General features: G+C 40.9%; 1 protein-coding gene across 1 annotated transcript in view; it reads right to left on the reverse strand.

Annotated features, from left to right (window-relative positions):
* Positions 1–563: 563 nt before the first annotated feature.
* The window catches only part of PPFIA2 (PTPRF interacting protein alpha 2), a 278,103-nt gene continuing 254,216 nt past the window's right edge, over positions 564–24,450 (reverse strand). Inside the window, exons 22-31 of the mRNA XM_056845998.1 lie at positions 19,694–19,894; positions 16,824–16,886; positions 14,983–15,012; positions 12,136–12,311; positions 10,531–10,628; positions 6,078–6,253; positions 5,922–5,990; positions 4,899–5,058; positions 3,478–3,575; positions 564–1,094 (exon numbers count right to left, since the gene is read on the reverse strand). Coding sequence (XP_056701976.1) covers positions 3,517–3,575; positions 4,899–5,058; positions 5,922–5,990; positions 6,078–6,253; positions 10,531–10,628; positions 12,136–12,311; positions 14,983–15,012; positions 16,824–16,886; positions 19,694–19,894 — 1,032 coding nt within the window. The 3' untranslated portion in view covers positions 564–1,094; positions 3,478–3,516. The remainder of the gene's footprint in view (positions 1,095–3,477; positions 3,576–4,898; positions 5,059–5,921; positions 5,991–6,077; positions 6,254–10,530; positions 10,629–12,135; positions 12,312–14,982; positions 15,013–16,823; positions 16,887–19,693; positions 19,895–24,450) is intronic.

A 24,450-nucleotide genomic window follows, 5' to 3' on the forward strand; every position in this document is an offset into this window, starting at 1 on the left:
ACAGCTGTCTAATACCCTACGATAGTGACAAAATGGGAGGACATTTTTATACAACTGAAAACTGGAAGATCAGAAATATTTTTCCCCTCATGGTTGTTTTTTGTTGGTTTGGTTGTTTGATGTTGGCTGGCATATGTAGAAATAGGAAGGAAAAAAAGATTCGTAGCAAAGAACGTTTCTTCTCGGTCCATGAACAGCCATGAGGAGAATGACTTTGTCACTTTTGCGTAATTGCTTTTGACTCTTGCAGTTTTTTGTTCATGTCGATTTTAAAAGGGAGAGCCATCACAGTGCTTTTCTACAAGATTATATAACAATTGTGGTGTGCCTTAGTAGGTCAATTTTTTGGCTCCAGTTCCACATTTAAATCATTCTATTGTAAGTAATCAGAGGCAGGTGTTGAGCTTTAAATCTTGACAGAATTTTTTTAAAAAGTAGGAAAATGTTGAAGCATCTAATAACTGCTAAACATATCCAATTGATGGCTACAATTCAAAACTGTAAAAATGGTGGAATGGAAAGATACAAACAGTAGTATTGACACTGTATTGTCAAGTGTTTGCACTAAGACCCCATGTACCATAGATTTAATTTGTTTAAAAAATCATATTTATATTCATTTACATGAGACTTACACATATGAAAAGAAATACATACACAGTAAATATGTAAATTCTATTATTTTACAATAAAACAGATGAAAACAAGTTTAAAAATGAGTGTCTCCTTTTCACTTCAGCCAAATTCCTGATGAAAGATACATTGGGGCTTATTTTTAAAAATTATTTAGTAATTATTTTATTGAAATATCCAAAAAGATTCAGTCTGTCCAGTACTATTGCTGCACATTCTTCATTAATTTCAGTGGGATTTGTCCCCACATCCTATGTAAACTCTATTGAAATGAAAGAGTTGCATGGCAATAGTACTTGACAGGCTACACCTTGTAACTTAATGTGTAAAAAGATTGCCACACGTTTTCATCTGATAAACATTTATTTATGATTTCTTCCCTATTTACCCTGTTCTTGAATAAAAAGCTTCTTAAGATGGTAGTAGTGCACTTCAGGTAAAGTAGAAGAAAGAGGTGACATCTAGAGATAGGAAAAAACAGCACTATCAGTAACAAGCTTCTTTGCAATATTTTTTAATGTGGGCTCATTTCACTAAAGACAGTTAATGGCAGGTAATGAGCTTCCAATGAGATGGCTTTCTGGGCATGAGAATGGGCAATGGCACTAGTGTAAGAACAGGAGAAAAGGCAGAATGGCAGCATACTGTCTTGCTATCTCAGAACATTTAAAAATACAGGCACTATCTCAAGCCACCAACTTTGCAACCTACCATACAAATGCCATTTCCTTTACAAAACTGATATTATTTGTTAGACAGCAACAACCTTAACCGACATGAGCTATCACAATAATTGTTTACTTAAAGTGAGAATCTAAGTAGTGGTGTTGATATGTTAACATTGCAGTCCTAACCACAGTAACACCTTCTAAACCCATTGACTTCAGTGGACTCAAAAGGGTATAAAGTCTGCTTAGGACTGGCACTGTAAATATCCTACTTGGAAAAAAATGCAGATGAGCAATTGAAAAGAACATAAAAGAAGGCATTTCTTAGGGTGTAATTTCACATTATTGTAATTAATATTTTTTTAATGATGTGCTTTTATTGGGTTTATAAAAATACTGTGCCTTTTTGAGTTTTGGTAGGACAACTGACAATGTGCAATAGATCCTTTAGTAGTTTTCCTTATATTGAAAAACTTAAGATCTGATAGCTGGTGATGTATTGACCAATAAATTGACCAATATGGAAAGAAATACAGTTGTTTTACTATGTTACTACAGCTCTATCAACCCACTCATTTTTTCCAGTTTGCACAGCATTCATTCTTGTAAACAAGCCTAACAGATTTTGGGAGCAATCTTAAGCAAGTATGCTCAGAAGTAAGTCCCATGATATTTAATCAGGCTTACTCCCATGTGTCCTTACAACTACAGACTTTTTTTTGGGGGGGGGGAGGTGTCTCTGTACTATACTTGAGTCATTCTGCAGTTCAGTTTTTCTATTTTTAGGCTTTGGATGTTCAGGCAATGGCCGAGTATATGTAGTTACAACAACAGAAGATTAGATAATCATAGGGTTGACACCCATAAGCATTGACTCTTCACTTTTTTAATTTGCAGTGTTATTTGAAACTCTCTGGTGGCATATGACCTTGCACTCTTGGGTGTGCTAACATCTGCCGTGTTGCTTTAGCTGCATACCATTCCAACTCAACATTTCCTTTCCTGACTTTTGTTTTAGTGTTTTTGCTTTAGAAGGAAGGAAAAGCATTGATTTCAATTAGCTTAATGTAGACTAAAAAAGGATGTGACAGATGACAACCAGCCATGCTCAAGGAATAGCAGGAATACCAGCTTTTATCTTAAACAGAGGTTAGGTGCTTAGAATGGGGGGGGGGATAAGCTAATGTTTGAAGGGAACCTCTCAAAATAGGTTTTAGCTCAACCTATGTAAATAGTTTTTAGAAAATCCTGGCTCAAGTCTCGTTTCTACAGGAATTGAATGGAGAAATGCTGTGTACAAAAACTGGTAATTTCGGGATCAGAGTAAAGAGAACTAAATGTCTGGGGGCCAATCGTTACATCTTTTGTTCCTACATTTTGTTTTATTTATTTCTTTAAAACATATATATGCCACCTCTTTAGGGATTTCCTTGAGGCAGCAATGTCCCTTGAGATTATGGTGGCGGTGAGGACAGGAAGATTAGACCTGGGATAGAAACACAGGCTGTGGATTATGAGTACGGAAGGAGTTGCAAGAGGTGCCTCTCTCTTCTGTTTGCAAAGTGGGGGAGGAAGTGCCTTCTGGTTTTACTAGAGCAATCACAATGGTGGATAGAGCCTTCAGGAAGGGCAGAGAGGAATTAGGTTGGGGGCCACCCCAATGGTCTTTTAAATAGCTTGGGAAATTCCACCACAAATTTAAGTCCTGATTTGTCTACAATTCCCCCAAGATATCCAACATAGGTTTGCTTTTTTGCTTGTTGGATTATTGGCATGCACGGATAAGGGAGAGAACAGCAAAGGTTCTGATGCTCTGAAAACAAAAGCACCAGCAGTTCAGATAAGAGAGTCCTTCTGCACTCCAGCAATGGAAGGAATTGTGCCTCAGCCGTGCTGCTCCAGGATTCCCCAGGAGGGCTTGCTTTCTGACCTAGCCTCCGCCACCTTGACCTCTCCTCCTTTCTGCCTAATCAAATTATTTTTGGTATGGAAAAATATTAAATCATGGAAGTCCCCATCTTCAGTAGTACATCCCAGACACCAATTTTACCTCTTCAGCGAGAACAAGACCTATCTTATGAGGTCTTCATGAGAAGCCTAGCCCAATATGGTTATTTCCTTGAATATTCTTTTTTCATAAGTAATACAGTATTTCAGTTTTTCTCTCAATACTCACATCAGCTCAAATGCTGCTCTTGTTTCTTAGCTAGCCTTGTCAGCATGAATATGTGCGAACTGTAGAACTGTCTAACCTCTGCAACCGTGCTGAAGCAACTGCAAAATTGTGAACAGCAAAAAAAAAAAGTTTGAATCAAAATAGAACACAGAAAGGAAAACATCTTTTGTTTTATAATTCAGTATGTAGTTTGCTATTTACATTCTGCTCCAACATACTGGAGTAGATTGGATTTACTTCATAATTCGCCCAGGATATATCTATAGAGACAACATCACTCTATCCTCTCAAGATAGTGAGAGCTGTTTAGCTCTTCTGTTGTTGGGGAAATTATGCAAAATTGTTAGAAACAGAAGAGCTGGAAGTAACCTCAAGGGTCATCTAGACCAACCCATGCACAACTCAGGAAATTCACAACTACCTCCCCCCCACTCCTCCAGTGACCGCTGATCTATGCCAAGAGGAAGGCAAAAAACTGAACACAATACTCAAAGTGAGGTCTGACCAGAGCAGAGTAAAACGATACCATCACTTTGCATGATCTGAACATTTTCACACGTGGAACTGCCAAAATAAGTCTCCCCATTGTATAATTATGCAGAACTTTATCTCTGTTGAAATTCATTTTGCTAGCTTTAGCCCAGTTTTCCAGCCTGTCAAGATCATCTGGTATCTTGACTCTGTCTTCTGCTGTATTTGCTACCCCTCCCAATTTATTATCATCTGCAAATAACATCCCATCTATTCCTTCATCTAAGTCATTTATAAAGATATTGAACATCACAGGGCCCAGGACAGATCCCTGAGGCACTCCACTTGTCACTCCTCTTGACAAGGATAAGGAACCATTAACAATCACTCTTTGGGTGCAATCTGTCAACCAGTTAAAAATTATCCTAACAGCAATAGGATCCAAACAACATTTTACCAACTTGTCAACACGAATATCATGTGGATCCTTATCAAGAGCCTTACTGCAGACAAGATAAACTATGTCCATAGCATTCCCCGATCCAACAAGATAGTCTTCTAAAACCTTTCCAGATGTCAAGCTGACAGGTTGGTAGAAGTTAGATGGCCATCTGACAGCAATGCTGATTTTGTGAACTTAGGCAGATCATGAGAGGGAGGGCAGAAAGGGATGAGTCAATGTTTGGCTCTTGTGGCACTTTCTTACATGCCCAGGGTAATGCCAATCACTGCTTTGGGGTCAGGAAGCTTGCAGAGTTTTTGAAGGGCCAGGCAAAAAACCCTCCAGGGTCCCTGGCCAATCGGGCCTAAGGAAAATTCCTTCTCAGTCTTAGATGTTGGTTGACTATTAAATATTTCATTCAGAAAAAAAAACAGCTAAGTCTGGGTTGGAGTGTTCTTTTCCTTAACAAAATAAAACTCAAATGTCTTGAGAACACATGATCACATACCATCAGTTGCCATTCTTCGTGACTGCCCTGATGTTGTAGTCAACCTGAACCCAGCTGGCAGAGTTTCTGAAGAGCCAGGCATCATGCTGATTCCGTGGACTTCACGTGGAGGAAACTGCCTTCGCCAAGAAGAGCCACTCCTGAAATTCTTGTCATCAGTCTGTTTACACACAAAAGTTTGTATTTTACAAAAAGCAGAACTACATGTTACATTTAGTTCTGTGATCTATTCAAAAGGCTTTTCCAATTGCTGTGTGATGCAGTGGTGTATTAAACTAGACCTGGGGAGATCTTGCTTTAAATCCTCTCTCCCCATACCACTCACTGGATGATCTTGAGCCATTCTTTCTTAGCCTAACATACCTTACATAATGGAGGAGGGGAGGTTCATGTATCAGTACTCACACATTAATAACAGTTAATCTCTTAAATTGGAGTACAAATGAAGTTAAATTGGAAAGTTTTAGTTAGTTAGCTTTTCAGACATCTTCAGCCCATTCCTGAAGGAGGGGGTAGATCTGCGGCAACTGGGAGTGGCACAGCCACGCTGCTTCCTCAGAGGTTTCCTGGCCACCGAAAATGAATTCTAAACATTTCCCAGTAAAAGAAAAGAAAATGCCCCATTGCAATCAATGGGGCTGTACCCCAATGCCGCAGTGTGAAGGGGCATTCCTGGGGCGAAAGGGGTTAGGAAGCTGCTTAAAGGTAGCTCTGCCCTCAGAACACCCCCACGCTGGCAAGGGCTTTTCCTTCTGGGAATTCCCTGCTGGTGTGGCTGTGCTGGCGGTGGGGGCCAGTGCAACTCCCCAACGCCAGCATGTTTGCCCCGGGACAGCGTAGGTACCACTTTATTTCTTGATAAGGTGGCACCTACACCCGTGTGGGGTCATGCTAACTCCTAAGGAGCTTTGTCCCCCTTCAGCACTGCATCCTTAATCTAGTTCATGCATTCTTATATAATTATCATCAAACATTTATTATGCTATTATTCATAATCTGTTATTTATAAATAAGATTACTTACTTCATCAAGTCGTCTGTCTGTTCCTAGTGCCAATAGGTTATTGTATTCTCTCTCCAGGATTTGTCGTGCCTATATTTAACCAAATCAAATAATTGAAGTAATAAAAAAAAGTTCAAAACCATATGAAAAACTACAAAGCATAATTTATTTACTTGCCTGTGTATTCTGTGTTGGAATCTGCAACAATAAAGCTAAACTGCCGTAATCGAAGTTATCATCCAGGGCTATGAGTGATCCATGCACACCACTTTCTAAAACGTTGTTTGCATATTCTCGTAATCCAATTGCTTGTATCCAGCGTATGACTCTGTCATTACTCCAAACCAACACATCTACAAAAACAGGGAAAGAAGCATTTTCCTACTGACTGAATGTTCAAGGGAACTAAGATGTACAGAGGACAGAGCAGAACGATTTATGTGGAATTTATGCTCTATTATATGGCATTCATAGTCTGTGTATATGCCATCTACTGAATTAACAACAAAGTAATATAATTAGAAGAAATTATGGAGATTTGCAAGAGGATCATCATTCATTGTACTGATGTCTAGATTTATTTTGTTCTAAAGCAGAAGTGACTTAAACAAAAGCATAATGGCTACATAAAATTATAGACATGTCTTGTTTAAGGAGGAGGACATATTTTTATTATTAAATTCCTTAACATCAAAATGCTCTAACTTAATTATGCAAAAAAAGCAGATGTCATACATCTCTCCCCTGCTTATTGTAAAATATTAAGTATTAAACTTATAAAGGAAGACATTTGTATATACACTTGAGGGAAGCATGAAGGAAATAAAAGGCTCTTTTCCATACTATTATGTTACTAGTCACATTGTGTGGGCCGTAGAATGGCATTCCAAAGGAGGTAATAAGCAAAACCTCATTGCTGGATAAAGCCTCTTGCACCAAGTTGTGACACCAAGTATATCCACGTGCAGAAATCTTTTCTACACACAGATTACAGTTGATGGGTTGAATCCATGTTGTTTTGCATCTAGCTGCAGCTCAGGAGCTAACTATTAGATTACCCTGTTGACTAAAAAAGCCAAAATTATATGCATTTTACATACATATTAAAAGAGTCAGAGAACTAGACTTGCTTTAATCACTAAACATTTTTTTCCAGACAGAAAATTGCCAGTTTAAGAAAACGATTCCTTTAATACACTGTGGTCACTACCCATCTATACTATGGCTGGATTCTGCTAACCCGTGTTACCAATTAGATGACTACAGTAACGGCATGATGGTGGTTATCTTGCTATAATGTAATAACTACAATCACTATATGTAAAGGTTATGGTGGATAAAAGGAAGTATGAAAGCTGGGACACCATGCTTTCTGGAACCCTTCCTGGGCAGCTTTACACTTGCTTCCTTGTGATTCCTCCTGACCATGTACAGGGACCAAGTGGAGAAATTATGGTATGAACCAGTTTCTCAGATACGTTTCCAATTTCTCTAACCATGGTATCATGTTTTCCAGTTGTGCTTATTCCCAGAGACATATTGATAAGTGACATATAGTGGATGAATGTGCGAGTTCTTGTGCATTACCATGGCCTGGAATCTATCTCCTGTGCCAAGCATGTATGAGTAAAGCAGAACAGAAAGTCATGAAATTTTCTGCATACTTAAAACCTACCTGCAGTGTTTATAGAAATGTCACCGGGGGGAAGGGTACAAGCTCCCCTGGAAGACATCATCAATCTATATCTATTTCCCAGTGGAAAGTTATTCACATAACTGGATCTGCAAGTGGTCAGACTCCTCCACATGCACCTACAAAGTTGTGTGAATAACTCTCTACTGGGGGTTCTTTAGGTTCAGGAAAAAGTCTGGAGGGAAGCAGGAGCCCCCTTCTCCACCCTCCCATGAAACCCTCATCAGCAAAATCAGCTTCTGAGGATTTTAAAGCAACATTCTTGGAGCTGATCTATGACTGATCAAAGCCGTGAACCCTGTGAGAACTTGAAAGCAAACACAGTGTGCATTTATCCTTCAGTGATATCATTGGGAGTGTGATATAAGGAGCTCAGAATGAGGTGGTTCAGGTACCACCCGAACTAAGGCAAAATTCATTCGTGTTAAGTGAGTTCATAAGGAATAAAATCCATCTCTATATTTAACCACTTCAGGGATATTTAAAGATGAATAGACTGAAAGTTCAAAAGGCATGAAACTTCCTGACCTGCCTTGCCAACAACTTCCTTTTCCAAATGGTGGCGAAAGCTATGAGGGGTTCGGCCATTCTTGACTTAATATTAACCAACAGGCAATAGCTGGTAGATGGGGTGAAGGTGGTGGGGACTTGAGGGGGAAGTGACCATGGCCTCCTAGAATTCCTTTTGCTGTGGGGGACCAAGGAAGTTCATAGCCAGTCATGTACTTTCGATTTTAGTAGACCAGAGTTTAATAAACTCAGAGGCATGACGAGAGTCATTCCATGGAAGGGAGAGTCATTCCATACTGGAAGGGAAAGCAGGAAGTGAAGAGTGGGCTCTCCTAAAACGAGCTCTTGCAAGCTCAAGCCATCACCATTACAACAAGAAGGAAACATGGTAGGGGATCCCAAAAGCCACTGTGGATGATCAGAGAACTCAATGAGCAGCTAAAGAAGATAAAGGAAATGCTCAAGAAATGGAGGCAAGGATATACCTCTAAAGAAGAGTATCTGAGGGTGCTAGGCACTGTAGGTCAGCCATCAGAGAGGCCAAAACTCAGAGTGAGCTGGGGCTGGCAAGGGAGGCTTGCTACAAGAAAAGCTTCATCAGAAGTGTGAGGAGCAAACATAAAGTAAAAGAGGCAATGGGCCCACTGTTGAATGAAAATGGAGAAACTCCAGAACAGAGAGACAGAAGAAAGGTTCAATGCCTATTTTGTCTCAGTTTTTTCTCTGAAGAAGAGAACAGGCTCATCTAGAAATGGTAGTAGGCAAGGCACAGTGTCCAAATGCTGTTTGACATAGGTTGTTGAGAGGAACCTGGCTGCACTGGATGAGTACAAATCTCCCAGGCCAGATGGTATGCACCTGAGAGTGCTCAAAGAACATTGAAGAGAGATTGTCTTTGACCCTCATCTTCAAGACCTCTTGTAAGATGGGAGATGTGCCATAAGACTAGAGAAGGGTGACTGTTATCCCAATCTTCAGAAAAGGGAAGAGGGATGACCCAGGAAACTACAGGCCTCTGCCCCAAGGAAGATACTTGAGCAGTTTTTAAAGGGGTCAATCTGCAAGCATCTGATCCAGGGATCCAGGAAAGTCAGCACAGATTTGTCACCAACAGCTCCTACCAGACCAACCTCATTTCCTTCTTTTATCAAGCGATGGGCTTACTGGATCGTGGGAATGCTGTTGATATTTATCAAGATTTCAGTAAAACTTTTGACAGTTCCCCATGTTGTTCTGATGGGTAAATTGGAGGACTGTGGACTGGATTCTAGGATACTTAGGTGGATAGGGAAGTGGCTGGAGAACTGCACCCCAAAAGTAGTTGTCAATGGAGTTTCATCTGATTGGAGGAAGGTGTCCAGTTGGGTGCCACAGGACTCAGTTCTGGGGCCTGTACTTTTCAATATTTTTTATAAATGATCTGGATGAGGGGCTGGAGGAACTATCCATTAAATTTGCAGGTGACACCAAACTAGGAGAAGTAGCAAACACCCTGGAAGATAGAGATAGAATTCAATGAGATCTGAACATACTGGACAAGTGGATGGATGTGAACAAGATGCAATTCAACAAGGGTAAGTTTAGAGTTCTCCATCTGGGTAACAAAAATGAGAAGCACACATGCTGGATGGTGGATACATTTCTGAGTAGCAGTGTGTGTGAACAAGATCTTGGAGTACGGGAGGACTGTAAGCTAATTATGGACACACCCCCACACACACACACACACACAAAGAGAGAGAAAAACCCACTATGCACCTGAATGTAATAAATGATATAATTTTCCAAAAAGGTGATTTATAATTTAAAATATCAATTTATAATTTCCAAAACTCTTGTCAAAACAAAGCAAGCTATACAAGGTTTCACGATTTATTCTTGTTTTGCATATCAGCTTCATCAGAAGTCTGTTGCTCTATATCTTGCTATACAGGAGAATCTTGTCTGCTCCATTGAGTCTCTCTGATTCAAATCCTGTTACCAAGCAGATTATTCTGTTTGAATTGGCAGACCGTGCTGTCTATGCTTCGCCTCTCTTTCGCCAAGGTCTGCCTCCAGGTACTAGCTGGAGATTTCCTGCTATTACAACTGATCTCCAGCCTATAGAGCTGAGTTCACCTGGAGAAAATGGCCGCTTTGGAAATTGGACTCTATGGCATTGAAGTTCCTCCCCTCCCCAAACCCTGCCCTCCTCAGGCTCCGCCCCCAAAATCTCCTAGTATTTCCCAACCTGGAGCTAGCAACTCTATAGGAAGGTGGTGAGCTCCCTATCACTGGCAGTCTCCAAGCAGTGGCTGGACAAACACTTGTTAGGGATGCTTTAGGCAATTCCTGCATTGAGCAGGGGGTTGGACTAGAAGGCCTATATGGCCATTTCCAACTCTATGATTCTAAGCACAGTGAGTGTGTTTTTACATTAGGTATTACCTTTTATTTCATGCTGACTTGCTTCTCTTCTCCTTTCTAGTTCTTTTCTGTCATAATTCAGTTTCTTTAAACACATGATTCCATACTGTAGACTTGTACTGTCAGTTAAGAGAAAAAAAACAGCATATCACAAAGCAGTTTAGAAATAAAATCATATGCTGAATGGTAAAGGATCCTTCTAACACATTTTATAAATACTGGCCACATTTTGTGGTTTACTATTGATTAAAAAATTAGAGGGAATGATTTATTTATTTATTATTTACGTTTATAATATTGTCGAAGGCTTTCACGGTAAGAGTTCATTAGTTCTTGTAGGTTATCCGGGCTGTGTGACCGTGGTCTTGGTATTTTCTTTCCTGACGTTTCGCCAGCAGCTGTGGCAGGCATCTTCAGAAGAGTAACACTGAAGGACAGTGTCTCTCAGTGTCAAGTGTGTAGGAAGAGTAATATATAGTCAGAAAGGGGTTGGGTTTGAGCTGAATCATTGTCCTGCAAAATGTATCAAAGGTAATGTGAGAATCATTGTCCTGTAAGTATCAAGATAATGTGCTAATGAGGGTGTGGTATGTTAATATGGAACCACTGTATCCTGAAGTGATCTGTTAATGTGTGAAATCCAAAGCTAATCTGCATTGCTATTGTGTAGTCTTTGTTATTCTGGAGGTTTTCAGGACAGGAAGCCAAGCCTTATTCATTCTTAAACTCTCTTCTTTTCTGTTAAAGTTGTGCTGATGTTTATGAATTTCAATGGCTTCTCTGTGCAATCTGACAAAATAGTTGGTAGAATTGTCCAGTCTTTCAGTGTCTTGGAATAAGACCCTGTGTCCTGTTTGTGTCAGTCCATGTTCAGCCACTGCTGATTTCTCAGGTTGGCCAAGCCTGCAGTATCTTTCATGTTCTTTTATCCTAGTTTGTATACTGCGTTTTATGGTCCCGATGTAAACTTGTCCACAACGGCAAGGTATACGATATACTCCTGCAGAGGTGAGGGGGTCTCTTTTGTCTTTTGCTGATCGTAGCATCTGTTGTATTTTTCTTGGTGGGTTTAAACACTGTTTGTAGGTTATGTTTTATGGAGAAACTTTTGAAAAAATATATCATATACCTTGCAGTTGTGGACAAGTTTACATCGGGACCACAAGTTTACATCAGGACCACAAAACGCACAAAACGCAGCATACAAACTAGGATAAAATAACATTAAAGATACTGCAGGCTTGGCCAACCTGAGAAATCAGCAGTGGCTGAACATGGACTGACACAAACAGGACACAGGGTCTTATTCCAAGACACTGAAAGACTGGATAATTCTACCAACTTCAGGATACAATGGTTCCATATTAACATACCACACCCTCATTAGAACATTATCTTGATACTTACAGGACAATGATTAGCACATTACCTTTGATACTTTTTGCAGGACAATGATTCAGCTCAACCCAACCCCTTTCTGACTATATATTACTCTTCCTACCCACTTGACACTGAGAGACACTGTCCTTCAGTGTTACTCCTCTGAAGATGCCTGCCACAGCTGCTGGCGAAATGTCAGGAAAGAAAATACTGTGTAACTATGCTTACTTTGTTCTTTGAACTTACCGATGAAAGCTATCCACCATTTTTAAGTGTACACGAAGATCTTTCTTTGTGAGGTGGTCTAACATCCTTGCATCTACCAAGCACTCCATAAAGTAACTTCGATACTGTGGTAATCCCAAACTGGGAAGCCACTCATTACCTATCCATTCATGGTTCATGTCACCGTAAGCCAGAGTCTATGGGGAAAAAAAAACATTAAGAATGTTACTATCAACCATTCTCAAGAAAGAAAATTTATAATATTTCAATGTTAATCTTAGTTTCAGGTAGTACATCCAAATAAGACAGTTGATTACATAAACTACATTTCTAGTCAGCAAGGCATTCTTAACCTTGCAAATAAGTAAATGGAAAAGAAGGAAGAAATAAATAGAAAAATCGGACTTATCAGTGGTAATTTGGGGAGATCCTGTAATAACAAAGAACAACTCCCATCAACTTCAGGAGGCAAGACTTCCAAAAGAATCTAGACCATTAGGAGGAAGAACCCTCTCGTTTTCTGAAGTTCCCATGATTCAACTATGCAAAATGAACTGAGGTTGCTAACACTGTACGTTATGATGCTACTAAACAGAAGAAAGAAAGACAGGAAGTATCCCAATATATTTAATATTCTATGGAGGACAACCCTAACCTTTGTCTATTGATCTGTTCCAGACTTGCCAACAGATGGGTAATGCTGATCTTCAAAGAAAACTCCTGGGGACTATTGAACAGTTCGCCTCTCTTGCCTTTTAAAAAGCCATGCATTATTTTCCTTCCAAGAAAAACAAAAACAAAGAGCAGAAAATGGTCCCTAAAGAAGCTGTCCGAACTCGTCAGATTTCAGAAGATAAGCAGGGTCAGCCCTGGACAGTATTTGGAAGGGAGACCTCCAAGGAATACCAGGGGTATGACACAGAGGCAGGCAATAGCAAACAATTGTTTTGAAAACCCCACGTGATCACCATAAGTCAGCTGTGACTTGACGGCAAAAAAAAGGAAGCCTAATTACTTATGCTTAACTAAGACAAAACAATCAGGAAAGAGAGGAGGAAAGCCTCTCAAAACACCTGCACCCCAGGAAAAACAGGAGAATTTCAGTGAAGGCAGAACCAATACTCAGAGCCCTTCTCCTTCCAGTGGAGGCTTCAGAAGCCTCTGGAAGCCTAATCTCTTAAAGTGAATAGGAAGGTTGTTCCTTAGTACAAGAAGTCATCTGGTCTTGATCAGGAATGTGCATGACAAGCTAACTTTGGGAGGTCAGTGAACAAAAAAAAGGAAGTATAACTTTTTAATTACTTTGAAGTTACACCCCTTTAGTCAACAATGTCTGTATTTAGAGTATAAGCAAAATTTGTCCCTTTTGAGGACTGAATGGCAAGTAAACAGGAACCATAACTACTTATATGCAATCTGGAAAACTCTCCCAAAGATAGTGAAAACAATGTAATGATTTGTGGAAAAACAAGAAAACTGTCCACATAAATCCTTATTGGGTCAGTTCTGTTTGGTAGGAACATCTGCCGACTCTTCTGATTGGAGGATCCCTATATATCTGTTAGATGGTCTGCTGAGTTACTCACATCATTGTCCCTCCCACTGCCTCATCTAATGCAACTGTGAAATGCAGACAGAGGAGTACTAGAATAATGATCATTTTCAATGATTTTAGGAGATTACTACTTCATTTTTAGCAATCAAATTCTATGGGGGGGGTTGTCCCCCCACCATAACATGCATACATTTCAAGCATATATACATGATTATCAAAATCATACGGTTACCTATAACTCAACAATTTTGATATATGATTAATAATCCTTAACCCCTTGGACCTCAACTCTTCAAAATTTTCATTCCTTTGAAAGGATGTAAGTTTGATAATCAAATAAACTTCCTCAGCCAACTATAGTGCCATGGAGTCCACCCTTCAAAGCAGTCATTTTCTTCAAGGGGACAGATCTCTGTTATTTGTAGTTCAGTCGTAATTTGGGGAGATCTCCAGGTCCCACCTGGAGGTTGGCAATGCTAGACCTGGCAGCAACCTCTGGGTGACTTGATACCACCTGACTTTCATGACTCAACTAGGCCTGGTTGCTTGCTACTGTTCAACAACAGCCACCCAATGAAAGCCAGTGTGGTATAGCAGTTAGAGCTGCAGAGTAGGGTCTGGGAGACCCAAGTTCAAATCCCCATTTTGCTGTGGAAGCTCACTGGAGAAAGGTGAGTATAAATGATATATATAAATAATAAATACAGCTGAAGATGGGAGGCAGATAAAAAGGTAGGTGGGTGAACGGCTGAGAAGGAGGGAATGAGGCAGGGAAAGGGGAGAAGGTATGGGGATTGCCAGGAGGAGGGAAGAAGGAAATAGTGAAGGGAGGAGGATACAGGGGAAAGTGAGGTGCCACCCCACAAGTCCATGAGGCTTCCCTACCATACAAGTGGGCCTGGCCCAGTGCCCACCACCACACAACTAAGGCATAGTTTTCCTAGGTAGAGGCTGCTGGGTGGGAGGGGCAGAAGGAAACCTGACGACAAAGGGGCAGAAAAATGTGGGTTGGATGTAGGGTGGAAAGGAGAGAAAGAAATAGGAAAAGGGGAGAGGCTATGGGGGCTTTCAGAAAAGGGAAAGAAGAGATAGTGAGAGAGGGGGGAATGAGATGCCTTCCACAAGTCCTTGCAGGTTCCCACTTGTAATTAGTATAAAAGCAACTCTTATGCTATAAAAAGAGGACCACTGAAATATTCCTTTATAAATAATCAGAGCCTTCTCATTTGCAGAAATACTAACAACTCCCAAATCCCTTATGTTAAATTATTGCTAGCTGTACTGGGGAAATGTTAAATGGAAAAAGTTCATACCTGAGCCCAGCTTCCCTCCTCATTCTCTTTCTTGAGTGTCAGAAGATGTTCATCAGTAGAGTAAGTTAGAAAACAAAAGAAATATAAATTGAGTAAAAAAGGCAAAATGGAATTATAAAGCCAAATGTTAACTGTGAATTTGCAACAGAAAGACAACAATTATTTTAATGAAATCATTCTTAAAAATTAGGCTACTTGTTTTGAGTTGGGACCCCAATCTTTTTGAGCCTGTGGGCACCTTTGGAATTCACACACTGGGTGGTGGATGCAACCACAAAAAGGCTGCTGCTGGAGGTGCAGCCAATCACAACATATCAGGGTCAATAAGCTATGCATAACTCTAACAGTAACTTGTCACCATTTCAGGCAGACATTCTGCTTAACAGGATGTCTTTTTAAATTTGCATATATTTTTTTTAAGTATGTTTTTGCTTACACACAGCTTACCTTCAACCATGTCATGAAAATCCTTGTGCTGTGGCGGCAGCTGCTGCTGAAGAATTTTTTTTAAAAAAATCTGCACAGTCAATCAAAGGCCCCGCTGAGCAAAAGCCGTACCTGGCCCTGACCACTTTCTAAAAATACTTGGGAGGTGCCAGGAAAGGTTACTGCATTGGGGATACAGCTTAAGTTCAGCACTATTAAGACTAAAATCAGGGAAAAGCAACTTTGCTCCTTGTGGAAATATCTCATAGCTAACCTATGTAAAATTCACAGTTTGCAGGGAGATGTGTAATTTACATTTTGTTGGTACTCCGTTAACCTAAACTTGCCCAGCTAGTAAATTAAGTTTTTACTAGTTTGAGTAAATCTGGAAATTCATTTTAGGACACGGGAAGCTGCTGGATGGAAAACAGAAACATTGTGAGCTGTTAGGTGAAGGGACAACCAAATGGTGGTGACTTCATGAATATTTATCTACCTAATTGCCATTGAAGGATATGTTTGATTAAAGAAACTGAATTTTATTATTCTCCTTTTAAAAATCTAGTCTTGTTCTTATGAAGTATTTCTGCAATTTCACAAAAAAAACCTTTCCTCAGCCTACAGTAACGTGGGAATTAGGAGATTTTTTTTTAAACAAAACCCTAGATACAGGATTTAAAGAAAAAATCATCTCCTAAGAATGTCTTATGTGGCAGATGTCTTACCCCCAATGTAGTTGGCCAAAAGGAAAGAGCCTGTGAACCTTTTAAAAAGTACTTTAAAAGACAGTTTGGTTTCAAGAAAAGCTGAACCAGTATTTGGATGGAAGACCTCAGAGGAATACCAAAGTAGTGATGTGGAGGCAGGCAATGGCAAACCACCCCTGAACATCTCCTGCCTTGAAAACCCAACCAGGGGTTGCCATAATTCAGATGTGACTTGACGGCAAAAAAAATATTTTAAAAAGCCCACCCCTGAACACGTACACTCTCATGATCAAGTAACCATAGCCAGCCACCACCAGGCTCCTGGGATTAGGGGTAGAGTTTTCAAGTTAGAGCATTCATCTTACAGACAGGCTTTAGCGCCATTCACTTATCTTGATTATTATTAATTATGACATATTATGGGGGTATTGCAAGCTGACACTAATGCACACTGAATATTTATTCCATTCTAGTGTACTTAGCAATTATGTTTAAACATTGGTTGCACCAAGAAAAAAAATAACCAGGTATTTAGTGTAGTAGAGACATATTATGAAATATTATCAAAACTAGAAGTTTAGCAAATATCCCAAGTATATATAAAATTGTATACAGGTTTTATGTAGCCGTCACATTTAGTCATACAGCAGTCAGTGCATTTTGGCATTGAAACAGATATGAAAGTTGTTATTAATGGAAAAGACTAACCGTTTTGGCTGGAGCTGCCAGATTTTCCATTTCTTCATGGGTCACCCAAACATTGCCTGAGGGCTATTGACAATACCCACAGGCAGGCAGGTAGAATCCGCATTAGGTAAGCAGTGTTAAAGAAGAAAGGCAGCAACACTGTAAGTTAACAGCATACAGCATCACAATGAGCACAACCACGTCCTTGCCTCAGCTGAGCTGCAGCTAGAGACAACTTGAGACAGATGCTTTTCATCTTCCTCTGTTTGAAATGATGAAATTTGGCTTGTTCAGGGATAGCCATAAGTCTTTTGCAGAAAGAAATAACCAGGAGACTTCCAGCACCTTATAGACTAGCAAGATTTCATTCCAGTATAAGCTTTCATGGACTAGGGTCCACTTCTTCAAATGCAATGAGTGGATCCTTGCTTTGCAGTCATTTTACGTATGGGTATGGAAACTACTACAAATAGGGTTGCCAGCCTCCGGGTTGTGGCTGGAGAGCTCCCGCTATTGCAACTGATTTCCAGGTGATGGAGATCAGTTCTCCTGGAGAAAATGTCCACTTTGGCAATTGGACTCTATGGCACTGAAGTCCCTCCCCTCTCCAAATCCCGCCCTCCTCAGACTCCACACCCAAAATCTCCAGGTATATCCCAACCCGGAGCTGGCAACCCTAACTACAAATAGCAGGGTCAGGAGGACATGAAATGTAGGAAGCACCGGTTGAAATGTAATGAACCACAATTAAAACCCAATCAAGAAAAATACTCAGACCACTCACTAGTTACACTAAGCTAGTTAACACCTGTAGTGGATGGAGAGTATGAAGTTTCTGATCTGAAAGAGATTCTGTGAATATCATGAAATAAATATAAAGAAATGTCACAATTTCCAGATCCATCTATTACCACTTAGTTCAGATGGGTCATTTTCAGTAATTAGGTCAACTCTGTGCTTCTGAGTCCCGTAATCTAGATGTGTGGGGCATTATAGCTACTGCAGTTATCTCCTGCTGATATACACATAGGTAAGAGGAGTCAGAATGGCGGGAGTGTAAGATTTGCAATGTAAATTACAGCAAGCAGGCACCTGCATGCGGCCCTTTCAGTGAAAGTATACAAACTGGCTCCTTTCCTGTATTCTCTCAATTTACCCTTTCTGCTTCTTTCTGTGTTCTTCATAGAATACAGATCTGCAGCAGCTCCCCTTGACAATAAGCATGAACAGTACTCCTCAAAAAGCAATTGCATAAAGAGACAAAATGCGCTGATTTGGTTTTAGTCTACATTCTGGATGGAGCATCTTCATGCATGCCAGAGGAATGGGCATTAATAGGTCAGAGCTTATCCTACTTTTGTATGTATTTTGGAGGGAACAGCTTTGAAATAGAAGGTCATTAAGAAAGATGAAAAGATAGTTCTTCAGGAGAACATGGAAGAGGGAAAATTAGATCAAATAGCTCATGGTTGGAAAAGGTTTGTAAGGAATAATGGGGTTTACACAGGGGTATACCTCCTAATCTGGAGAGAAATGTTTCCTATTTTAAAGGAAGGGTAAGGGTTGATTTGTTTTCCAATGGATCCCACCATACAACATTGCATTTCAAAGTGGCCACTGACATTTTGCTCAAAGAGAATTTGGAGGGGATTTTTTGAGGAAGGGGGGATTTTTGGAATTTCAATGGAATGAAAAGCGGTTTCAATACGTCTAGTAAAATTACATTCATTTCCCCCACAATTATTTAGAAAACTTACTCCAGTTGATAACTGGATTTTCTACACCATTTTAATATAAAATATTTACTTTCCAGAAAATATATTGATAAGTCTGCAAAAGTAGTTTCCAAAAATGGAGACTCAGTCCATATCATATGTCTTACTCATACTTAATTTATTTCCTAGACAAGGGTACACATTTGTAGGGAAAATGTTCACCATTCTTTGTGAAGATTGCATGTTTTTGTTTTAATACCTGGAATTGTACTGGAACATGGAGCTAATCAGAGTTTCGCAACTCATAAACATAGGTTAGGACACTCATATGCAGAAACTTCACATACATGGGAATTTCCCCTGCACATCTGTACAAGTGACTAGGAAAAAATCTTATGAGAAGCAGGTTTAATTTTCATGCCAGAGATCGCATGCATTCCATTCAGAATCAGAACCTAAAAATATGAGATATAGTGCCATAGGAAAATAATTTTTAAAAGGTTAAGCCCAATTTCTGCAGTTAGTTTGAAAGTTTATAAACCCTGTACTTAAATATCTGTTTTGCTTAACCATAGTTACATTCTGTGGAAGAAGAACTGGCCACAAACCAGATCTGAAACCATGGTCTGAAGGGAATTTGAAAACCCATGGTTAGAAGAAGAAAAAGAGTTAGTTTTTATATGCCAACTTTCTCTACCACTTAAGGCAGAATCAAACCAGCTTACAATCACCTTCCCTTCCCCTCCCCACAACAGACACCCTGTGAGGTAAGTGGGGCTGAGAGAGTGTGACTAGCCCAAGGTCACCCAGCTGGCTTCGTGTGTACGAGTGGGGAAACAAATCCAGCTCACCAAATTAGACTCCGCCACTCATGTGGAGGAGTGGGGAATTAAACCTGGTTCTCCAGATCAGACTCCACCTCTCCAAACCACCACTCTTAACCACTACACCACACTGGTTAAGGCTTGTCTCTTTAGACTTTCTGCTTACAAGGTGACAAACAGAACTTTCACCATATCTATGCAATGTTACCAAAGTCAAAACACTAACTATGGTTATGTGTTATGTTTACACTGGGCTATATACACAATATATTAACATGTTTTGAAGTGTACAGTATTGCTGTATTCTTACATCATATCAAGTGGTACAGAGAGGCAGATGAATATGACTCACTGTTCTAGATGTTGGAGGAGCTGATGGGCTTGTGAGAGAGACCATCTCCTGGATTGCCAGACGGAGCTTTAGACGATGGAGAGGGTTGCTAATTCCAATTTCTCTCTGAATCTCTGTATCAGACAAGGCAGACATAATGGCACCACTTTTCACATTTGCACGGCAAGCAGCAACGTACCAGGCAGGCATTCCTAGCCACAACTGTTGAGTGAAAGAAATAACCAGTTAAACTGATAATGCCAACCCACCTGAAGTTTTATTAGAATTGGTATTGGAAGTGAGATGCAACAAAATATGCATTTTTGTGAACATTTTCTCACTTACTTCCAGTTAGGGGGAAGGGGCTTTGAGGCCCATTTTTTCTAGGTGTTACTGTCGAGAGAAGCCTCCCTAATACACATTCAAGCAGGGTATGCCTTCCATTTCTGACAGTAAACTACTGGCTGCAAGTTTGGTGGCATTTTTTGTGTTCAAAATACCACTTCTTAATATCACCTGTGACGCTATAATGCAGTTTGTCAGGTTTAGTCAAATGATAATATTAATTCCACTAAAAAATAGCTATTTTTCAAACAGTGAGCACTAAATCAGCATGTAACAGGCAAGCTCTGGAAGGGAATCTTTAAGGAAGCATTATGTCTTCCTCCCAATAAAGTCAGGTCCCAGGGCAGGTAACTATGAAAAATAATCATCTATTAAATCATTGAAAAATCAGGAAGAACAGAAGAACAGCCATGCTGGATCAGACCAAAGCTCATCAAGTCCAGCAGTCTGTTCACCCAGTGGCCAACCAGGTGCCTCTAGGAAGCCCCCAAACAAGACGACTGCAGCAGCACCATCCTGCCTGTATTCCACAGCACCTAATAGGCATGCTCCTCTGATCCTGGAGAGAATTGCTATGCATCATGACTAGTATCAATTTTGACTAGTAGCCATGGATAGCCCTCTCATCAATGAACATATCCTCTGCCCTGTTAAAGCCATCACCACATCCTGGGACAGGGAATGCCACAAACAGTAGTTTAACAGTAGTTAAAACAGATATTTAAAACACATAAGCCAGAGGCTGTTCTGTCTCATCAATATTTTAAATAGGCCCTTGGTGTAAGTGCCTGCCACACCTCTTCTGGGAAGTGGTTCCATATCAGTGGGGTAGCGACAGAAAAGAATATAACTGATTATACTCTCAAGAGCAAGGGGGCTGCTAGGAGAACCTGTTGTGAGGAACACAATGGCAGTACAAGTTCCTGTTGGTATAGATGGTTCTTCCATTATTTGAGCCACAGGACATTCCTTATTCTCTGTTCTCCTACAAACTGTCCATGTATAAATTAATACAGCCTGCTTCTCCATTCTTGAAATTCTTATATTATTAGAAAAGTTATCTGGAATTGCATATATCTAGGTTTAAAGATTTTGTAACCCAGACTTCAGACCACATGAGAATCACAGTGATAAAGTGCCATCTTTGCTGTATTTGATTTCTATGTCCAGTTTTTGTAGCTGGCAAAATGGGTTTGGGAGAGCTCCAACTTCAGCGAGGTTAATGATGCTCTTACTACTAAAGTATCACTTAGATTTACATTTTCCATATTCGTAAATTATAAGCAAAGGCATTTGTTCAACCAAAAAATGATTCTTTGCTTTTTGTAACACATTAGTAACAATCAGAAGTGACACACTGAAAATTAAAAGACATTTGTAGTAGCACTGACTGGGAAAATGCCCTGAAGTGCCAAAGGGCAGATGAAGGTCTTTTCATAGCTATTGCTCGCTGATTTTGAGGACCAGTAAGCCATTTCATGTTTTATTACAGTTCAAGGACACCATATTCTGGAGCAGTTCCAGACCCGGTTTTACTTATGGCTCTGGGTAAGCTGGCTAAACAAGCTGCCATGAAGGACTCTTTAAAATCTTGTGTTCCTTTCTTTATTCTGAATAAAGTTACACATAATTTATTTAAAAAGACCTTAGAATACGCTGAGTGATTGTGGCACCTTACAGTCAGTCTATATGAAGATAAGACCATGTGATACAACTCCTCTTAACATGGAGCACTTGAGGCTACAAATGGCAGATTTATATGACAATGCCTCACTGCACATAGAAATTATGACATCAGAAAGATGGCTTTGAGTCTAGCTTTTTTCCTGACATTTACTCAAAGGATAGCATTCTTTTTGCTACTTTGAATGTTTTTTCTTCGAGCCCTTAACAACTCAAGGGCCCATGGTTTTTCTGTCCCTTTAGCTTGCACGATTTATGTGCAAGTGTAGAACAGTTCTTAAAAGGAATAATTTTGATCACCATTGTTACTGGTCTATATCCTAGGGTATCTACCTATAGGATTCAAAATAAAATAAAATAAAAATTAAAAAAACAAAAACAAGACCAACAACTAATGGGTTTCAACTTGGTTCTGAGACTGGGGAATACTCCTCTGTGTGTATTGTGGATCATCAGTCTAAGAATATTAGACCTCTGGTACCTGAATTTACAAAACAAGGGTTTTCAAGAGGACATTAAAAAACATACCTTACCAAAGGCAAACAAACAAACAAACAAACAAATATATATGTTTCCAGTCATCGTCCCCTACTACGGTTGGTTCTATTGCATATCGCTTTGGTTCCTGCTCCTTCCCAGACTAGTGGTGCAAATCCTGTCTGACAGGGCAACTATGCTAATACCACCTGATAGGGCTGTCAATTCGGTTCGGCCCGAACTGAAAATCAGCCGAATTTCCCTTGATTCGGCGGTTTTTAGTTCGGACGGATCCGAACTCAAAACTGGCGGGCAACCGGGGGGGCCGAATTCAGCGAGTTCGGGAGTTCGGCGAATAAATTCGGCCAATTCGGCCGTCAGTAAGCAGCATTCTCCTCCCCCGGCCAATCGGTGGCCAAGCTGGGTCTTCTTCTGGCCAATCAGTCAGGATTGAGTGCTGGAGGAATCAGCTGATGTGCGGCCGGCCGGGGAAAGAGAGAGAGAGAGGGAAATCCTCATGTGTGTGTGAGGGGGTGCTTGTGCACATTCGCTCCTTTCCGTGGCTGCAGGGGGCGCATTTTTTGGGGTACCGACCCCAAACTTTCAGGGGATATTCAGACAGGTTTTTTTAAGAGACCACCCAAGTTTTGTAAACATTGGGTCAGGGGGTCCCGAGATATGGGCTCCCCCCTTTTTTCTTTCCATGGCTGCAGAGGGCGCATTTTTGGGTGTGCCGACCCCAAACTTTCAGCGGAGCATCAGACTAGGCTTCTTAAGATACCCCCCAAGTTTTGTAAACATTGGGTCAGGGCCCCCCGAGATATGGGCTCCACCCCTTTTTCCTCTCCCCCCTTTTCCATTTTCGTGGCTGCAGGGGGCGCTTTTTTGGGGTTTCAGCCCCCAAACTTTTGTCATAGCTTCAGAGAATCCCTCTTAAGAGACCACCCAAGTTTTGTAAAGATGGGTTCAGTGGGGGCTGAAATATTGGCTCCCCCCCTTTTCTCTTTCCATGGCTGCAGGGGGCGCATTTTTGGGTGTGCCGATCCCAGACTTTCGGCGGAGCTTCAGTCAAGGCTTTTTAAGAGACCACCCAAGTTTTGTAAACATTGGGTCAGGGCCCCCCGAGATATGGGCTTTCCCCTTTTCCCTATTGGGATGAATGGATCACCCTCGAGAGATGCATACATATGGATCTTCTATTGGATACAAATGGAATCATATTGGATTACCCAGCCTCCCAGCCCCTCCTGCTGGAACAGAAGACAGCCACAGTAAGACCCCTTTGGGGGCTTTAATCTATATTTTTTCTTTTCTGTGTGTGTGTGTGGGGGGGAAAGCAGAGTCTGTGTGTGTGTGGGGGGAGGGAGCAGTTTCTGTGGGTGGGGGGGGAAGCCAAAGGGGGCTTTTGCCGGTTCTGCCTGGGGTGTGTGTTCCCCCTCCAGTCTCTCCCTGGTTTGAGGGGGGGCTTCATTTTTATTCTTCAGGTTTTTCCTCATTCATAAGATCAGTTAGGTTATTGATGCTTGCTCAAAACTGGTTTTCAAATGGTGACTTAAAGAATGCATCTGCCTGGTCCCAAGTCCAATGCAAAAGGAGACATTCCACCCCCTCGTGCTCATTATGCATAGCTAGCTGCCTCTGTCCCTTTCCATGGTATGCAAACTCCCAGGTGTCAGGTGTTGCTATGCACTGTTGCAAAGGTTTTGCTTTGCGTGCTTGTGTTGCTTTGCAGTTGTATTGTTTTGCAAAATTCTTCACACCTGCCCCGCCCTTTGCATATTTGCAAAGGGGTTGCTCTGCAGTTGTGTTGCTTTGCAAAGTTCTTAGCACCTGCCCCGCCCTTGCTCTCATCAGCTGTTTGTCGGGCCGGGAGCTTTGTGCGTGGGCGGCAAGCTCTGCGGAGAGATCCACATTAAGGGTGGGGGGGACCCCTTTCAGGGCCCATATCTCAGCCCCCCCTGACCCAATCTTTACAAAACTTGGGGAGTCTTTCAATATACGTCCTTTGAAGCTCTGCTGAAAGTTTGGGACCTCTAAGCCCAAAAATGCCCCCCCCAGAGCCGCGGAAAGGCGCGGTTGTGTTTTTAATGGCTTTATTGGGCCGAATTTTTTTCCCGAACTTTGAATTCCCGCCGAATTGAACGGATCCGAAGTGGGGGAGTTCGGACTTCGGCACGTACCGAACCCACAAGGGCCAAATTCGGCCGAATCCGAACTGTACCGAATTTTTTTTTTTGACAGCCCTACCACCTGAAGACATAGTCTTCCTATAT

Source organism: Euleptes europaea, chromosome 3 (genome assembly GCF_029931775.1).
Source record: "Euleptes europaea isolate rEulEur1 chromosome 3, rEulEur1.hap1, whole genome shotgun sequence".
NCBI classification, from domain to species: domain Eukaryota; kingdom Metazoa; phylum Chordata; class Lepidosauria; order Squamata; family Sphaerodactylidae; genus Euleptes; species Euleptes europaea.